At 48.4% G+C, this 20,154-nt stretch overlaps 1 protein-coding gene across 1 annotated transcript in view; it reads right to left on the reverse strand.

Annotated features, from left to right (window-relative positions):
* Positions 1-3,284: 3,284 nt before the first annotated feature.
* Positions 3,285-20,154, reverse strand: part of LOC311167661 (patr class I histocompatibility antigen, A-126 alpha chain-like) — a gene marked incomplete at both ends in the record, with an annotated part of 49,763 nt that continues 32,893 nt past the window's right edge. Inside the window, one exon of the mRNA XM_084228723.1 lies at positions 3,285-3,352. Coding sequence (XP_084084849.1) covers positions 3,285-3,352 — 68 coding nt within the window. The remainder of the gene's footprint in view (positions 3,353-20,154) is intronic.

Genomic DNA, 20,154 nt, shown 5'->3' on the forward strand with positions numbered 1-20,154 from the left:
TGTGCTCTGTGGAAATCCAGGAAGATATCATGGGTCTACTTGTTGTATTGATGGCTATGGAGGCCAGAGTGTCAAGGTGACAGCAGTGAGACTATCTCTGGGGATTGGGCGATTACCCCTGAAAGAGTATAAAGTATATGTATCGCCCATCCCGGAGTACATCCTGGGGGTGGATGTACTGTGTGGCTTATGGCTAGAGACCACAGCCGGAGTGTTTCGCCTTAGAGTGCCTGTGGTAAAGGCAGTGGTGAGAGGACACGCTAAGCATCCGCCCATACAACTGCCAGTCCTTAGGCGAGTGACTCATACCAAGCAATATCGGTTGTCCAGAGGGAACAAGGAAATGACGGGCACAATATCAGAACTGGAGAAAGCGGGCATTGTGCGTTCTGCCCACAGCCCCGACAATTCGGCGGTGTGGCAGGTGAAGAAGCCGATGGCTCTTGGCACATGACGGTAGATTATCATGAGTTAAATAAGCTAGTTCCCGCCTTGCATGCTGCAGTGCCTTCGACAGCAGATTTGGTGGATCATCTGCTGGTGCCAATAAATGTCTTTTGCCGCTAGGTTGGTACCTTGCCTGGACTAACTTGTGTTCTGTTGTCTTTTGTTGTTATAGTGTGATGTGTACAATTTACTTTTGTGGGCCATGGCTGCGTTGTTTATGTTTGCTAAGAAACAAAATTGTCTATATGTAGATGGTCTGGCAGAAAACCATGAGGGGGTGGATTGTAGGGTAAGGTAAAAAGCATCAGGCTTTTCTGCCCTCCCGCCATTAGGAGAGATGACCGAACCCTGCGGGCCTGAACGCAGGCCTGATGGCGGCACCTGGAGTAGGGTGGGGTGCGGTGTCGAGGGTGGAGGAGGGCAGTGGAGTGTGCGGAGGAGACCGGCGACTACAAACAATGGTGAAGAACATATGGCTGCTAGAACCGTTCATAAACCCACCGGGAATGTGTTGGTTGCGTTACAGCGGGGTCCTGGGGTTCACTCTGGGAAAGGTGTCTGCAGAGCTCCCCTGTCAGTGGCACGCGGCGAGTTTTCCGGGCGAGTTTCTCCACGAGACAGAGATGGTAGTTACATTTAAAGACCAGGTTTATTAGGGAAAGGGGCAGGTTTTGCTGAGAGAGGCCTGCATGGTTGCTGGCGGGCGGCCTTGACAGTTCACAGGTGGGCAGGAAGCGGCTGCCTTGCGGAGGGAGAGAGTTGGTAAGAAGAGGCACCTGCACAGTCCCAGGTGGGCAGAGGGAGTGCTGCCCCGAGCCAGTGCAGAGACTTTACAGACACAGTCCTCTTCTGTTTGGGGGGGTCACTCCTTGTGAGCCGTCAGTTGGTTGCTGATTTTGGATAACCACGCAGAATCCAAGAGGGACCGGAGATACCAGGATGGGGAGTGGAGATTCCAGGATGGGCCCAATCTCTGTATCTTTTCCCTCTGGTCTGTGCTCCACTCCCTAGAGCATCTGATCCTGCTTGGGTCTCATGCCTTGTGATAAGGCCCTGGTGCCTAAGGGTCACGACCTCTACAGCTGGGTTAATGGTCATGCTATTACCCTCTATCCCCACCTCCTTGTGAGTCAGCTATGGTCTTAGGGCACCTCCGTTCCAGTCTTTCTATTCTGTCCGCCATCAAGGCCATTCCTATTATATTTTGTGAGGAGGGGAAGTTGGGTCCAGAATGCTGGGTGGTACAGATTATGCGGCTCTCGTAGCAATCAGAAAATTCATATCTTGCCAGTGACATCCAGGATTACCCCAGGCTCAACCACAGAGACCTCGTCACTGGGGAGCTGACAACATCCTTGGGCCCTGTCACTTGTCTTCCAGGAGGTGTCAGTAGTCAGTCTGTTACAGGGCCAGAGAAGATCACCCCAGAACCCCCAAAGCTGCTTGCTCTAAATAGGTTCTGCCATCTGCCGCATCGACACAAAACATGTAAGACTTTGATGGAAAGGAACTTTAATACAATTAGTAAACAATACAGAAAAGACAAAGAATCTGTTAGAGGTCAGGGAGAAGGGCAGCCCAGACACCACAAACCTGCCTCCTCTAAATAGGTTCTGCCATCTGCCGCATCAACAGAAAACATGAGATTTTAATGAAAAGTAACGTTAATACAGTTAGTAAACAATACAGGAAAGGGAAAGAATATAGTTTCTAAATCAAGCACACAAAGTTACCTGTCCCCTCGTGGGTAAAATTCCACCCAAACAGGATTGGCCCAGACCAAGGCCCAAAGCCTGTCCCAAGTCTAAAGCACCTTTCAGAGGGGACCCACAGAAAAGGATCAGAAACAACCAGACAAGTTTGGGAGGAAAAGAGTAAAACGAAAATCAAGACAAAAACCGCCATTGTCACCTCCCCACCGGTCTCTCACCCACATCTGTGTCACCCAGTCCACGACCAAAAGGCAAGGATGGTTTTTTCATGTGTTTCTTGGCTCCATGTGCCTCCTCCAGGTCTCCTTCTGGCTCCATCCTGCTTCCTTCCTCAGTCTCCTCTGCAACTTCTTCTCTCCCTGCTTAGTTCCACCTTCCTTCGGGTAGGGCAGGGAACCTGGAACTTCCCCTTTGCCTGGGGACCACCCTATTATCCTGGATAACTCATACAGAAACACATATTTTAATTGTCTTAATTTTTTTTAGGTGAGGTCATTAAATTTTAGTTTTCTTATAATTAGAAGCAAAAAGTAAACCTGCAAGCTCAATGATTTTTAGAGAAAGTGATATTAATTATTTAACAAATTCTCATTCTTAAACTTAATAAAACCTTAGTTTTATATGAAATTTGGTCACCATTTAAATAATGATAAAAAAATACACACACCAGACTTTGCAACAGACCACATGCTAGACCCTGAGAGGCGACCAGGCCAGGATATTGAGCCCTTGGGGGATCTAGTTCCCTACATTTGGCAATTACAAGTCCCAGCTCATACTGCTTATGGTCCAAATCCAGCCCGTGTGGTCTCTACCCATAGCACCTGACCCTACCACTCCCAGTCCAGACAGGGCACCAGCCTGGGTCACTCACCCTCGGGCAGCTCCTCCATGGGCTTGATGTATTTGGTGACCCCAGAGCCCACAGGATCACCATGGGCATTTTCTGTCTGACCCAGCAGGCCTGCTGGGCTCTCCTGTTGCTCTGGAACCGCACATGCAGGAGCCGATTCTAGTGTCCCTTCAGGTCCCCTGGTGACTGTTGGCTTCCAATCAGCAAATTGGCTGGGTTCTTGGCCTGTCCCCTGGGCTACAGGGGAGCCCTGTTAACTCCTGGAGAAGGCGCTAGAGATGCAAGAGGACAATCAGCCGCACACCAGACTTTGCAACAGACATGTTGCACATGCTAGAGCCTGAGAGGAGACCAGCCCAGGATAGTGGGCCCTTGGGGGTCTTGTTCCCTGCATTTGGCAACTACAAGTCCCATGTCATACTGCTTAGGGTCCAAATCCAGCCCGTGTGGTCTCCTCCCACGGCACCTGACCCTACCCCGCCCAGTCAAGCCAGGGCACCAGCCTCAGGCAGCTCCTCCATGGGCTTTATGTTCTCTAGCCAGTTCCTATGGACATGTGTGACAAGCTCAATGTTGCGGGTGCACTTCAAACTGGGCTCTGCTCTGGGTGGGATCCCACAGGGATGGGAGGGCTATGGGAGGGCAATGGGAGGGGGTACGGGAGGCCAGCCGCTGAAATGCACTCCCTGGGCCTCCTCAGTTTCCTGGACACAGAGCACCTTCTGGGAGCAAACAGACACACCTGCTGGGTAGCACCGAGCTGGGGCAAGAGTGAGCACCATGACTCTCAGGGTCCCACCACCATCCAGGCTGACCCTGGTGTAGATATCACACACCTCCTGGGTGGGCCAGACCCTCCTTCGTTGAGCACGCACACACTCACTCTCACAGTTTGCAACCCACACTCACAGGGGGAAAGGGAGGGGTGGGGGGGGCATCAGAGCCCTGGCCTGGCCTCACCTGTCCCCAGGGTCCCCCTAGTTACCTTAGGGGCAGTGCTGCCTGGTAGCCTGAGATGTCGACACAGGCTCCTCATGACTTTCCTCATGACTTTACCCCTAGGCTACCATGAAGGCCCAACAACCCCAAATTTACATGTTCCATGTATACCACCTCTATTGTGTATTTGGGAAATTCCTAAAATGACAACTTATTTGGTTCCTTCGCTGGGAATCCCCCCTCAGGATTAGCAACAGAGGCAGCAGGCAGGTGAGGGCATCGGGAATTGAAGGGCCAGGGAAGTGAATGGTTTGGCTAAAGTGTTTCCACTGGGGAGATGATTTTCTGCAAGTAAAAGGAGGCCAGGCCTATGAAGAGACTGGACTTCAAAGCATTAGACAACTTGGGTGAAATGAAACAAACTTTATTAGTATTTCCACAATGAACCAGAAACATGAATGGAAAGAAAATGAAACCTCAACTTGAAACAATTAAAACCAAAAGATTTTGAAAACAAGACAAGACCCAGTTGTCTTGGGTGGAGACACGATAGAAGCTAAACAAGGCATGTGGCTAGGGAGGAGGGCGAGGACAGGTTTGGGGTCAGCAGTGCTGAGTGGAGGCACCAATTGCATTGGATGTGGACAGGCAGGTCCAGGGCCATAGGCCGTGTCCTTGGAGGGGTGGTGTCAGGTGAGCACCCTCTATTTTGCTGCAGGATCCCTGCAGGGGCTGGTTCTCCAGGCAGGGCTGCTGCTGGCTTAGAACCCTCTCTTGAACCTTCAGGATGTTGGCCAGAGGTGGCTGGTCATTGTCTGGTTCCTCCTGCAATACTCCTGTTGCCTCAGAATCCTCAAAGAAGTGTGCAGGATCCCAAGTCAGAGGCCTTAATCAGAGACATGCTGCAGGGGAGGAGGCAGAAGAAGTACCAGAGGGAGGGAGGGAGGAGCACAGGGGACTGCGGTGATGGTGCACGGGTGCCTTGCAGAAGGAAACTCTAGGGGACTGTATCTGATGGGTGAGGGGGAAGCAAAGAGTGTTTGCAAGTGAAAAATGATGTAAAAAATTAAAAAAGAAGAATATCAAAAACAATACAATCAAGCCTGCGGGCTCCTGCTTCTGTCTTGGCTGCCCCAGCAGTGGGGGTGTGAACTGCCCCCACTGGGCAGCTCCTGAAGCATCCTGGCCTATACCTGTCTCCCTCAGTGGGGCTCGTATGAACACACCAATGCCAGCATGCACTGCTGGGGCCTGGCTAGGGCCTGGCTAGGGCCTGGCTCCCCACAAACTGGTGGTGTGAGTTTGTGCCCACCAGGTTGTCCTGCAGTTTGTAGGTCCTGGCCTGGCTTCCCCAACAGGGCTGGTATTAGTTCAGCATGTTGGAGACCTCCTGGGGAACTCTGGGGAGTTTCAGGCTGACTGTGCAGGGGTTCAGTGACCTCAGAGGCACCAGGATCATCCTGGGCATTCTCTGCCTGACTCAGTAGGCCTGCTTGGGCTCTCCTGTTGCTCTGGAACCGCATATGCAGAAACAGATTCTCCTGTCCCTTCAGGACCCCTGGTGACTATTGGTGTCCAACCCGCCAGGATAGTGGGTCCTTGGGGGTCTCGTTCCCTACATTTGGCAACTACAAGTCCCAGATCATACTGCTTAGGGTCCAAATCCAGCCCGTGTTGTCTCCTCCCATGGCACCTGACCTTACCCCTCCCAGTCAAGCCAGGGCACCAGCCTAGGCCACTCACACTTGGGCTGCTCCTCCATGGGCTTTATGGACTCCAGCCAGTTCCTATGGACATGTGCAGCAAGCTCAATGTTGGGGGTGCGCTTCAAACTGGGCTCTGCTCTGGGTGGGATCCCACACTAGGCTGAGGGAGGCCTGTTGCTGAAATGCACTCCCTGGGCCTCCTCAGTTTCCTGGACACAGAGCACCTTCTGGGAGCAAACAGACACCTGCTGGGTAGCACCGAGCTGGGGCAAGAGGGAGCGGCCATGACTCTCAAGGTCCCACCACCATCCAGGCTGGTCCTGGTGTAGACATCACACACCTCCTGGGTGGGCCAGACCCTCCTTCGTTGAGCACGCACACACTCACTCTCACAGCTCGCACACCTGCACTCATGGGGGAAAGGGAGGGGTGGGGTTATCAGAGCCCTGGTGTGGCCTGACCTGTCCCCAGGGCCCCCCTGATATCCTTAGGGTTAGTGCCGCCTGCTGGCCTAGACGTCGTCACAGGCTCCTCATGCCTTTCAGCAGAAGGTGACATGCGTTTCAGGGACCTCTTTTTGGGTCACTGTGGGGGGACCTGGGCATATAGCAAGAAAGCATGGTGCCTGGACCAGGAATACCAGTAACGTGAGCCGGGTAGAGTTTGTGTTCAGAACCCAGCTGCCTGGGGACCAGCGTTCTGAGTTCTGTGCCGTGTCATCTCATGGAGGTGATGTCACTTCCTGGGTCCCCTTCTCTGGACTTCCTGCTCAGACAGATGCTCCCCCATCCCTATGGCTACCTGGGCCCTTCCTGTTCACCCTCCATGCCAGGCCCAGTCCACAACACTGACAGCAGCACAGCCTCCCCAAGCCCTTGGATGGCCAGACGTAGCCAGGGCCCCTGCTGGGTACTCTGCCCTCTGGCTGCTGACGTGGCTCATCCTCCCTGCCAGGGAGCAGGCCCGGCAGTATCAGCAACTCCAAGCTTCTGTCTTCCATGGGCCTGGAGGAGCTCCAGAGTATGGAGCCTCTCCCTGGGGCAGTCCTGGGGAGTGGGCCACTCCTCTCTGCTGCCCTTGGAGGGTGGTTGGTGTCAGGCTCACAGCACTTGGAGGGTTCCCCCTTGGGGAGGGCACCTGCACACGCCTCACCCAGGCTCGGCCAGCCCTGCTGGGGGCAGAGTCATCTCCCACCCGGTGTGCCTGTTCTCCTGAGAGGTGGAATCCACCCAAACTCAGCCCTGCTCCTCTCTGGCCGTGCCCTACAGGGGTCTTGTGGGCCCGAATCAAAGGGCCAGAGCCACACACATCCTGCGAGTGCCGGCCACAGTGTTCCCAGGGCGCCCTCCTTGCTCGCAGATGTCTGCTGACCCTGTCCGGCAGTGTTATTTACTGAGGGCTGGGTTACGGTTGGATGATGAGGCCCGAGGCATGGGGTGTCCACTCCTACAGTGATTAGCTCCTTGCTGTCCTGTCCACGCTAGCTGACTCTCCCTTTCTTCTGTCTCTGTGTTCCTCTGACTCTGATTTTCTCTCTGCCTTTTTGGTCCGTCCTCAGCTCCTTCTCTGTTTGTCCCGGTCCTTCTCTTCATGCCCGTTTCTGCCCCAGTGTTCTGTGTCCCCCTCTGTTTCTCTCTGGGTTCCCCGAGTGGTGCTGACTCTAGCTCAGCTCCCCTTAGGTGATCAAACAGTCCCCAGGCCCTGCAGCATCCCCGTGAGAACAAGTTGGAGACTCCAGGGTTCTTCTGCCGGTCGGGCAGAGTTCATACAGCTGAGGGGCTGTGGGGCAGGGTTGCTGGGAGGGGAGGACTGGGTGTGCCCTGTGCTCTCCAGTGAGGGCAGTGAGAGTGAGTTAGGGGATAGGTGCACCCCATGGGGACAGAGGCCCTTCCTGGCTCCAGGTTGCCTGAATGTTGATGAAAATGACCTGGACGGCCACAATCCATATTGCATGTGAACAAACTGGGCCCTGGGAGGAGGCCCTGAATTTGGCCCTGGAGTCTGAGGTAAGGTTTTATTGATGGAACCGCCATCTAAACACGTGGGTTGAGCTATCACGAAGCACAGAACCTGAACAGAGGGCCTGCTGGGAGGCACAGGACAGCTCTGTGCTCTGGCTGTTCTGGCCACGGTCCAGGCACCAACCCTGAGGGCTGCTGATCCAACTCTGGCCATGCGGAGCCACTGTTTGCAGGGCTTGACAACAGGGTTCAGCAGAAACATGGCCCAAAAGGCGAGTTATCTGCAAATATTAACCACTGGATGCTTCCAGATCTGCAGACTAAATCCGGCAATATGTGCTGCCATCTACACATCACAAGGTTTACCCAATGACATACAACCTGATATCAAGACATCTATAATTCAACAATGATCATTTGTGTCCTAATAATTGTAATTCCATAATAGACAATCTATTCAATGAAATTGTGAAGTTGGATATCCCATTACAGCTCCACTCTGGATGACACCCTCTTCCTAAACTACATTCTTCTATGGACACATGTTCAGAACATGGACTGTTGGATACAATAGTAATACTGTCCTGATTACACTGATATAGTGATATAAATCTGATTTCATTAGTTATTGGTCATTTACCCTACTCAACTGTATACCTAAAATTCAAGAGATCTCAAATAATCATTTTTCTTTGGGTGTGGAAAAACTGGGGTGTAGGCCAGAGGTGTGGAGGGATTTCAGGATTCAGCAGAGACAGAGTGTGATTCACAACAGGCAGATTGACTGAATTACACCACTGGGGGGAACTGTGGGCAAGACATGCAAGCAAGACATGCACCATAGATGGGTTGGCTCCCTGGCCTGGACTCGACTCAGGACTCAGCCATGACAGTGCTGAGACTTTACCCCTAGGCCACCACAGAGGTCCAACTAACCCAAATGAACAGATACCATGTATGTTACCTCAATTGTGTGGTTGGGATGATCCCAAAGTCACCATTTATTTGGCTCCTTCCCTGGGAATCCCCAGGCAGCAATGGGAAGAGAGGTGGCAGGCAGGTGAGGGCATCATGGGCCTTAGAGTGTTACAGGGCAGGGAGAGGGGCAGCCCAAACCCCGCAAACCTGTCTATTCTACATGGGTTCTGCCATCCGCCGCATCAACACAAAACATATGAGACTTTGATGGGAAGGAACTTTAATACAACTAGGAAACAATACAGGAAAGGCAAAGAATCTAGTTTCTAAATCAAGCACCCAAAGTTACTCGTCCCCTCATGGGTAAAACTCCATCCAAATGGGATTGGCCCAGAGGAAGGCCCCAAAGCCTGCACAATCCTAAAGTGTCTTCCAGTGGAGACCCACAGAAAAGGGTCAGAAACAACAAGACAAGTCCGGAAGGAAAAGAGCAAAATCAAAATCAAGATAAAAGCTGCCATTGTCACCTCCCCACGGGTCTCACCCACATCTGTTTCACCCAGTTCTCGACCAAAAGGCAAGCGCAGTTTCTTCACGTGTCTCTGGGCCCCATGTGCCTCCTCCAGGTCTCCTTCTGAATCTCCATCCTGTTTTCTTCCTTCCTCAGTCTCCTCTGCAGCTTCTTCTCTCCCTGCTCAGCCCCACCACACCCTCACTTGAGACCAAAGCCAAAAGACACTGGGAACTGCAAATCCCATCCCCACCAAAGGGAAGGTTGCTGGAACATGAGGGTGGGGTTAAGCAGCCAGGTTTGGTATGAAACCAGACATAGGGGCTTTGGGGGATTCCCCGTTTTGACTCTCTGCCAGCTCGCAGCGCTCGGCCAGCTCTGAGAGTGCCTTTGTATATCCAGATCAGGTAGGACACATTAAAGACTTTATTTCCCTATTTTCTCCCTGAGTTGTACATTTCCTCAATTCCCTTTCCCTTGTAAATAAACCTTTTATTAACCTTTTGTGTGTGCCTGTAGTGGAATATTAATAAGTCCCTTTTAAGCATGCGGGTGAGGACCCACAGCCAGGCAACCCGTTTTATATCGGGGCTGCTCCATAACAAGAGGACTGGGCAGTAGTGGTTTGGCTAAATGAGGAGTTGGTCATCTGCAAGGCCACAGTGAGGAGGAGGCCAGCCCGATGAAGGGAATGGACATCAAAGGAGTAGACGACTTGGGTGAAGAGGAGAACAACTTTATTAGCATTTGTACAGTGAACAAGAATCCTTGGAGGAAATACATGAAAATAACTTGAAATGAATTAGGAGACCAAGATTTGGAACTACAAGAGAAGGGCCAGGTGTCTGTGGGTGGAGACCTTGTAGAAGTTAAAGGAGGGCATGTGGCTAGGGAGGTGGAGGAGGAGAGGTTGGGGGTGCAGCAGTGCTGAATGGTCAGCTGCCCCTGATGTGGACAGGCAGGACAGGGTGAGGGGCTGGGTCCCTGGAGGGGTGGTGTCAGGTGAGCACCCTCAGCTTGTGCTATGGGCCCCTGCAGGGCCTACTTCCCCAGGCAGAGCTGCTGTTGCCTTAGCTCCCTCACTTTAACCTGCATTCCTCCAGCAGGCCTGGTGTGACCTCAGGATGGCCTGTACAGGCTGCATTCTCTGGGGCACGGCCTTACTCTCCCAGAGAGGGTGGGGTGAGCTCAGCGCCATCCTCATGGGGTGCAGCATCCTGGTCATTGTCTAGTTCTTCCGGCAGCACTCTTCTTGCCTCAGAATCCTCAAAGAAGTGTGCGGGATCCTAAGTCAGAGGCCTTAATCAGAGACATCCTGCAGGGCAGGAGGCAGGAGAAGGACCAGAGGGAGGGAGGGAGGAGATAGGGGACTGAGGTGATGGTGCACAGGAGTCTTGCAGAAGGAAACTCTATGGAGACTACACCTGAGGGAGTGGGGGAAGCAAATAGTGTTTACAAGTGAAAAGTGAAGTTAAAAAATGAAAAAAGAAGAATATTAAAAAAAAAAAAAATACAATCCCGCCTGCAGGATCCTCCCCCTGTCTTGGCTTCTCCAGCAGTGGGGGTGTGAACTGCCCACACTGGGCAGCTCCTGAAGCATCCTGGCCTATACCTGTCTCCCACAGTGGGGCTGTTTTGATCCTGTCTCTTGGAGGCAGCATAAAGTTGGGTTTTGTTTTTTGGTGCAATCAGTCACTCTGTGTCATTCTCTTTGGTGAGTTCAATTCATTTCCATAAAGGGTGATGACATGATGACTTACTACTGCGCTTTTGTCTTTAGTCAAACCCAGCTAAGAAATGTGTGGTATCTGGAGCGGGTGGTGAGGTCTCCAGGGTCACTGTTTCCTTGGTCCCCTGGTCAGTTTGGAGGATGGTGTCGGTCTAGAGGCCCAGACATTAGCAAGGTGTCTGGGGTTCTGACCTGGGCACTGCCATAGCCCCTCAGTCTCCATTTCCTTATTTCTGAGAGGGTGTGGGGGAGGGGTGTCAGGACAGTATCACTTCCCAGCTCACAGAGTGCTGGGGAGGGATCTCCAAGGTTACACGGAGAAGGTAACTGCTGGGGTCATGTAGTTGGCCTTTCGTCAGCTCCCTGAGCCACTTCTGTTCCTGTGCCCACATGTGGCTTTCAAGACCCAGCTCTCATGTCCCCTTCCTGCTGAGGAAGGAACCTCCCTGGCTTTGCCCTTGGCCCCCTCTGAGGCAGCTACTGCAGCCCTTCTCTCCTCACACCCCAGGCTGCAGGGCCTCCTGGGTGGGGTCATGTGGTTCTCTGTGACCTTAACACCCTGCGGAGTATGTTCCTGGGCACCAGCAAGCATTGGTTTAGGGTACCCCAATGTCCACTGCAGGTCTGTGTCAGCAGAGTTGCCTGGGATGTGTTTAGAGTAAAGTTCCCTGGCCAATCCCCAGAGGCAGAGAGTAGGCTCTGACTGCCCAGGGCTGGGGAGGTGAAGGTGGGGGTGGTGCCCATGGACCCAGGCCCAGGAAACAAGGTTGTTGTGGTGATGGAGATGTTCTCAAGGTAGAGTATGGGATGATTGCTCTGCTCTGCACATACCAAAAGGGCATGACAGGTGAGCCTTCAACAAATGACTCAATGGTCAAAAGTTATATCTCAATAAATTTGCTTAAAAACATTAAAAAATGGGTCTACAAGGTGCCCTGTGTCTGTCCTCCACTGTATCCTCATCCAGGGCTTCTGGGGCAGGAAACTGCCTCAGCCCACGAGGAGCTGAGCACAGATGGTTTCACTGCACAGAAGCTCTCAAGGCGCCTCCTCTGCGTGGTCCTGAGTCACGTGATGAGATGCTGACGTCACGCTGCTTCTGTGATAGGAGAGACTTTTAGGGAACTTGGGTGAGAGGCAGCTTATTTTTCATGTGGGCAGAATGGAAATAATGAGTGTCCAGAAGGTATACTCTGTTGGTTTTCAATTTTCCACCAATTCTCTGATACACAGGAGGGGAGACAGTTCCCCCCGTGAGCGTGTCTGACTTGCTGGCTCTTCCTCGTGAGGAGAATGAAGCAGAAGGGACGCACCACGTCACAGAGTCAGGCTCACAGGGGCTGAGACTTCCCGCCCGGGCTCCCCTCCTGGTCCCTCTCTGGGGTGACTCCCTGCACACAGTGGACCCTCAGCTAAGGGGTCGCCCACAGGACAAGGACCTGAGGGTTTTCTCCAGGAGCCACATGCATGAGCTCTGAGGCAGGTCCTTCCACGCTGATCACGGCCATTCAGATCCGCCAACATCTCGCCCCCATCGCAGCCTCGTGGGACCCAGAGCTGGAGCCTCTGAGTGAGGCCCCTCCTGCTGCCTCCCCGTCAGAGACCCGAGTTGCCAGATCTTTGTTTTAGGTGCAAAATAGGAAGTGATTTGGTACAAACCAGTAAAATATTCAGGCGATAAAGTACTTAGTGGCAGTTTTCTCACAAGAAACAGTGGAAGCCAGAGTAGCTCACGAGATGGTCAAGGTCCTGATAGCAATGAGCTGTCGGACAATGATTCCATGTCCTCTGAAGTGTCCTTCAAAATATGTGATTTTAAAAAATTAGTTCTACCCTTTTTAGATTCCCATTTAGTTTTGCGGTTTTGTTTTCTTTATACTATCCCCAGAGCAGTGTCTTCGGGGTCAGGGCACAGAGGGGCTGTCAGCAGCCTGGAGCTGTGAGCAGGGCTGACTCTGACCCGCCTGCAGGGAATAGGGCCCTGGAGCCCCAGAATTGTGCCCCAGGGCTGGCCTTCCAGGGCAGCACGGGCCTTTCTCCTTTTGATTCCCTGAATCACCTCCTCTTGATTCCAGGAATCTCCCTGCCACCCCAGCATTGAGGAGTTGGGGAGGATGTTGTGGCTCAGGAAATGGGGGCCTCCTAACCATCTGTCTTCTCCTCCTCTCTCTCCTTCATCAGCCTGAGTGTGCGTGTTTGAATCACACCAGCACTGCATGGAAAGGAAAGGCCCAAAACTTAAGTGATTTTCCCTGGGCAGTAACAGCACCAGCCCCTCTGCAATCCCACCAAGGGAGACAGAGATTCTCCCAGCCCCAGCCAGAGCCGCGTCACCCACACAGACCTTCCCCTCACAGTGTCCCGGATGCTGCTCCTTCCTGGCTCCACCCTTTCCGGTGCTCCCACCACTCCTTTTGGGTCCCATCCCCTAGTCCCCATTTTCATCCCCTGCTCCATTTCCAGGAGCCTCCCCATATTCCTAGTCATGCCCTGGGAGCTCTCCTCGACCCTCCCCTCATTCAAGGATGGAAAATTTTTAAAAGATGTGTATTTATTTATCTATTTTCTTACAGTATGGGTCATCTTTCTATAGTTATTGTTCCTCTTAGATGCGGCCCTTCCATCAATGATCCACCACACACCACCACCAGCTCCCCGGGTCTCTCCCCGGCTGTGATCACTCCTGCTCCTCCCTGCTGCAGACATGGATGGGTGGTCGGCCCACGTGTCTTGGTGTGTTCCTGGAACCTTGTCCTTTTCTTGGGGGAAGACCTGGGCTCCTGGGTAGAATTGAATGTTAATTCCCAGGTGGAGGTGCATTCACCCCTGGAAGCAGAAGCAGAAACAAAGTACAGAGACTCTGGAGTCTGTGGAACCAAGCATAAGTATTCTTAGCTAATGCTTTGTGTAACTGCCATTTTCAAATTTTAGGTTTTGCTGGGGAAAGACTGCATTCCAGAGAAGGTTTTGACCCCTACCCCACTCTGGCCTTATCTGAGACAGCCAGCCACAGCGGAGCTGTGAAATGGGTCTAACTAGCCATAAAATAGAGCCAAGCAATTCGGGCCACTAATGGGGTCAAACTAGCCATAAAGTGGAGCTGCATCTCGATGTGAACAATCAGCTCAAAAACTGAAACTCTGTACCCACCGTTGTTAAGAAATGCACCTGTGTAACCAATGAATGATTGCCAACATGATTTAATTTTTAGGAATCTACTTGTAACCCTATATAAAATCCCTGTTCCCTTTGTTCAGCGCGCTCGGTATCTGCCGCTGTGTTGGTAGGTGCCGTGAGCCCGGACTCGAGTCTGTAATAAATTCCCTTTTGTATTTGCATCGGCTTTGTTTGGATTCTTGGAGGCTATGCTCGCCGAGTCTGCTGACCTTGGGCACAACAGAGTCCAAGGATCCATCCAAGACTGAAGGAAACTCCATAATTGGGGGATCAGCCCATAATCTGGGAATCAGCTGTTATGATCTGGAAACCTGCTTTTGTCATTTGTCCATAGGACTAAGAAAATTTGAGGACTTCTGACCTGATGCAGACTTAGGTGCCCCCTTGTGTGCAGATCCCTGTCCTGCCGCTGGGGGCCCAGGGAGCCTGGGGAGGGCCTGGCTGAGCAGGAGAAAGGGCAGCTCTGGTCTCCTGTGCTCAGCCCTGTGGCCACACGGGGGCGCTGCCACGCTGTTCCAGATTCTGGTGGAGTCACCAGGACAGGGCAGGAGGCTGAGTTGGGCAGAGGTGGGGGTCCTGGAGGGCAGCGTCCTGGGGGTGAGATGCTCTGTGAGGAGTCAGAGAAGCAGGGCTCAGAGGAGAGGAGACTCTGGAGCCTGCCCTGTTTGTGAGGTTTCCAGCTTTTCTCTGAGAATCCTTCTCTCCAGTCCCTGGACGGTGATACCTGGGAAAACTAGAAAAGAAAAAAATTCTCCTTCTATAATTAAATATTGAGAGTATTATTAAAAAAATACCATTTAAAGAATACTGTTCGATTTACAGAAAAGTTGCAAAGGCTGTACAGGTCTTATTTATCCCACAGCATTTCCATTTTGTTAATATCCTAAATGAGTACAGAATTTTTTTTTTTTACAACTAATGCAGCAATGTTGACATAATAATTGAACGCCATACTTTCATTAGTTTTTGCTAACGTCCATTTTATGCCCAATAATCCCATCCAGTTTGCCTGGATGACAGTTTCTCAGACTTTCCTTGTTTTTATAACATGGACACTGGTGAGGAGTGATATTTGGGAGAGATGCTGGGGTCACAGATGGGGGTTCTTGGGTCACCCCTAAGAAAAGTTCACCAGAGTCCTCCTTTCAGTGGCATGAGGGCACACACACACACACACACACACACACAAGGAAAAAAGACGATGCTTGATGCTTGCACAAACACAATTAGCAGGAGGAGCTGCCTCTGGAGAGGGTGGGTGTATTAGGAGAAGCCTGTTAGTGGAGGCTCATTAGAACTCTGGTGGTGTGTGAGGTGTGAAATTACACATTTTAATAGGTATGAAGCTGTACTCCAAAAATTTATACAGTGTTATAAACTAGTGTAACACACACACATATATATTAATTATTGTTTTGGGGTATTTTGCTTACATAACTGCTAAAAGCTATGATCCATTACTGAGGTCATACTCTGTGGGCCTCTTAGTTGAATCATAGTCTCTAGTATACTATCAGCTTTCCAATCCTCAGATATGGAGGAAATTTCTAATTCTGTTTATACCACATCTAGATCATGGGTAAGAAAATGTTTGCTCCTCAGTTGATCCATACAGCCAACATCTGCATCAATAATAAAGAAAATCCTTGAATTTCCTCAAATTATGTCCCCTGAAGTTATTTCATTGTTTTCCTTTACTTTCCAGTCTGATTTGGCTAATTTTAATGCCATTCCAATAGGGAACAGTGGTAGAGGAAGAAATAGATGAGATGGTAATACATCACTCCTTAATTCTTATAGCCCTAGGGAAATCAAGTGTCCTCTATGGTAGCAAAAAGAGGAGATTATTTGCTGATGCAAGAGCACTCACAATGTAATGGAAATGCAGGGTTATATTGCCATGGGTTTGATCCCTAGCACATTTTGGAATAGGGCCCGAGTCCTGTGTCATAAGCCTATATAACGAACCTGGGCCCCGGTTTCCAGGAGGACAATGGATTTGTGGCTCATGCATGCACACTTCTCTTCCCCACCGGGGGCATATTGTGGCACCAACCTTGTAGAGACTTTGGGTCCAAGACCTGTTTCCTGTGGTTTCCTGAGGTGAGGTTCCCCAAACTGTGTTTGCATGGAGTAGCCATGAGCCATCCACAAACTTCCATAATGGAGTTTCCTTTCATGTATTTAAGTTGTATTCTGTTGTATAGTGATTTGTGGACTAAATAAGGTAGCAGAAGTACACTGAAACAAGTTGATTAAGAGTTGATAAATGAATATAATGTAACAGAATTAGCTGATTGATTTATTCACAAAATAAATATACTTCAGTTAGTTTATGCTTTAGTTTGAGTTACCATGTTTATCCCTTCATCATATTGCTCTGTACTATTCTCAAATAGTTTCTCATTTAAAGTCTTTTCTCCTTGATCTGCTTTGCAGATTTTCCAAAGACTGCCATCTTTTTCCAATGTATTTTTTTTTTAAGCATAAAAGAACTAGGGTGTAGACCAGAGGTGAAGTGGTTGAGAGGATTTGCGAGAGAGAGTGGGGAGCCGAACAGGCAGATGTACTGAAATACACTGCTAAAGGGAGTAGCTGGCGTGACAGGAGAACACTGCTGCACCCTATGTGGCTTAGCTACCTTGTGGGGAATTGAACTCAGGCCATAGCAGTGACAGAGCTGAGACTTAACCCCTAAGCCACCAGCGAGGTCCCTTTCCCAATAATTTCTCACTGCAATATTGGCCATATAGAATTTAATACAAAATTAATGTGTCTTTACTGATCAATGAATCATGTAACAGGAAAGTTTTAGATTTAAATTAATTGGCATGCACGTGTAAGGAATATATACTACATGGTTTATATGAACAGCTTTTCTGGTTTTTAAGTGACTCTGAAATTGAAAAGAGTCTTTTTGGTAACTGTCAAAGTTAAAACTAATATGAAAATATTTAACCTTTTGTTCTTCTTATAACAAAATGGAAAATAACAAATGGCAGGGTTTAACATGGCAGCCCTTAAGGATAATAATTTTCAGATCCCTTTTATCCATCTCTTTTAATAAATAGCTCTTCATTATCTTTTTTATATTACAAGTTTGCATACTGAGCCAGATTGCAATGAAATAACAGTCTAATGAAAAAAATGATGTAGGTCATTCTGTGCCCATAAATTTTTAAGTAGGTGATGAAAAATTGGTCTCTAAGTAAGAGATTTTTGTTTTATTTTCAAGTTAGGCTATAGTTTTATATCTGTGGGCAGACCATTTACTCTCTCTGGTATTACCTTTCTTCTAACTAATTCTCTAAGTCATAGTCTCTTCTGGTACCATTGCAAATAGTAAGATTTAATCTGGTGGGTTTTTTTTTTAGTTGCTGAGTAGTATTCATGTGTGTGTGCACCGTATCTTCTTAATCAACTCATCTGTTGTTGGACCCTTAGGTTACTTACATCACTTTAGTATTGAAAATACTGTTACAATGAACATAGGAGGACACATATCCCTTCATATTAGTGTTTTTGTATAATTCAGATAGATATCTAAGAATGGAAGTGCTGGATCATAAGGTAAAACCATTTTTGTTGTTTTCAGAAATATCTATCCTACTTTTCTAGGGAAGGAAACTGTCTTCATTTCCACAAACAGTGGAGTAAAGACATGGATATAAGTTCTGAAATCACAAAATACACAGAAAAACAAAAATAACTGAGTTCTTAATCAGCCTTAGAGATGACTTTTGTCAACCGGATTACATTGGCAAAGGAAACAAAAGCAAATATAAACAAATGGGACAATATTAAACTAAAAAGTTTCTATAGAGTGAGAGAAACCACCATTAAAAAAAGACAAGCTAATGATTTGGAGAAAATACTTACATATGTTAGACAAGGGCTTAATACAGAAATTTTATAAAGAACTCATTAAACTCGTCACCAAAAGAACAAATATCTCCATTAAAAAGTGGACAGAGATGTTGAAGAGCGACTTGTCCACAGGAGACAGAGATGGCAGCAGGCGCATGAACGTGTGTTCTTCCTCTCCTATTCAGAAAGCAAATCAGAAGCAAAATGAGCCATCATCTCCTATCTGTTAAGAGGGTTATTATCAAAATAGACAAGAAACAAGTGATGATAAAGTTGTGGAGAGAAAATATCTTTGTAGATTGTTGTTACAAATTTAAATTGTTGTAATCATGGAAATAGTGTGGCAATCCCTAACAAAATTAAGAATAGAAATATCATATGACCCAGCTAGCTGACTTCTCTGTAGTTGTCAAGCTTTACACAAAAATATACAACTTATATTCAAAGAGCTATATGGAACACCATGTTCATCATAACATTATTCACAACACTAAAGACAGAAAAACAAACTCAGAGCCCACTGATAGATGATAAAATTAAAAAAAAAAAAGATGTGATGTATATATACAGTGGGAGACTACTCAGCTATAAAGAAGATGGAATCCAGCCCTTTGCAACAACATGGATTGACCTAGAGTATATATATTTTGCTATATAAAGTAAGTCAGAGGGATAAAGAAAAGCACCATATGATTTTGTTACAAGGCAGGGAGAGGGGCAGCCCAGACCCCGCAAATCTGCCTGTTCTAAATAGTTTCTGCCATCTGCTGCATCAGCACAAAACGTAGGAGACTTTACTGGGAAGGAAATTTAATACAATTAGGAAACAATATAGGAAAGGCAAAGACTATAGTTTCTAAATCAAGTACTCAAAGTTACCAGTCCCCTCGTGGGTAAAAGTCCATCCAAAAGGGATTGACCCAGAATAAGTCCCCAAAGCCTGCCACAGATCTAAGGCATCTTCCAGGGGGGACCCACAGAAAAGGATCAGAAACTACCAGACAAGTCTGGAAGGAAAGGAGCAAAATCAAAAGCAAGACGAACACCACCATTGTCACCTCCCCACCGGTCTCTCGCCCATGCTGTTGTCACCCAGTCCACGACCAAAAGGCAAGTGCAGTTTCTGCACATGTCTCTCAGCTCCATGTGCCTCCTCCAGGTCTCCTTCTGGCTCCGTCCTGCTTCCTCCCTTCCTCAGTCTCCTCTGCAGCTTCTTCTCTCCCAGCTCAGCTCCACCCTCCCATGGCTGGGGTGGGAACCTGGAACCCCCCCCTTTCCTGGGGACCACCCTGTTACAATTTCACTCCTATATAGATGATAAAGAAATAAAACAAATGAACAAACAAAACAAACCAAAAACAACATTTTAGTCTGTAAGAACCAAGTATTTGCTACATGTGGGAAAGGGGCTGAGGAATTTGGGTAAAGGAATTCTTGTATGGTGAAGAATAGAAACTGTTTATTCAAATGTTAATTTTCAATGTACACCAAAACCTATGGATATATAATGGTACAAACCAGTGGAACTTCAGTAAAAATTAAAAGAAAATGAAGTGAAACACAAAGATGTTTATTAGAGCTCATGAAATTTGTGATAATTCTGAAACTCCATTTTTATATATATATAAAAAAGTAAAAGCTATTCTGAGATATTTTTACTTGCTCTCTTATAGGCAATCCTCATCCTTTTCCTTTTTTTAAATTTTTTCTCCCTCAACAGTTAGTTTTTAAAAAACAATGGAATCAACTGATGGCCTATGAAGGGACATTTAAAGGTCTTAATTTCAGAAGACATTTATTCTGATTGCTGTGTGTTCTTTACAGTTTTTGCTATAATAAATGGGAGTCAGAATCTACAACATGGATGAGGGTTGCTCAAAGACCCACATTTTGTTGTAAATTTCCTAAGTCACCTTAAATTACATCCACTTCAAAATTCATGGAGCAAACCCAAAGATGTAGAATTGTGGAGAAAAGGGAAATGATTTCCTTAGAACAAGGAAATGACACCCTCAGGCTAAGTTCAAACTTGTAAATGCAATGAAAAAAAGGCCAGTTCATTTGTTAATTGCCCTTGGCTATCTCCTTGCTATAGTGCAGATTTTAGCAGCTGCAATAGAAACTACAATATATGGTAAATAAAGTTTGAAATTTAAATCCTTGACACTTCACAAAAAAAGAGAGAGAGAGAGAGAGAGAAATTTGTCAATCCTTGTTCTACAGTCATGATGTTGTAGAGCAACCCCGATACAAAACGGGGTGCCTGACTGTGGGTCCTCACTCGCGCGCTTAAAAGGACTTATCAATGCTCTACTGCAGGCACACGTGAAAGGT

The sequence above is a fragment of the Talpa europaea genome (assembly GCF_964194135.1).
Source record: "Talpa europaea genome assembly, chromosome: 2".
Taxonomy (NCBI): Eukaryota; Metazoa; Chordata; class Mammalia; order Eulipotyphla; family Talpidae; genus Talpa; species Talpa europaea.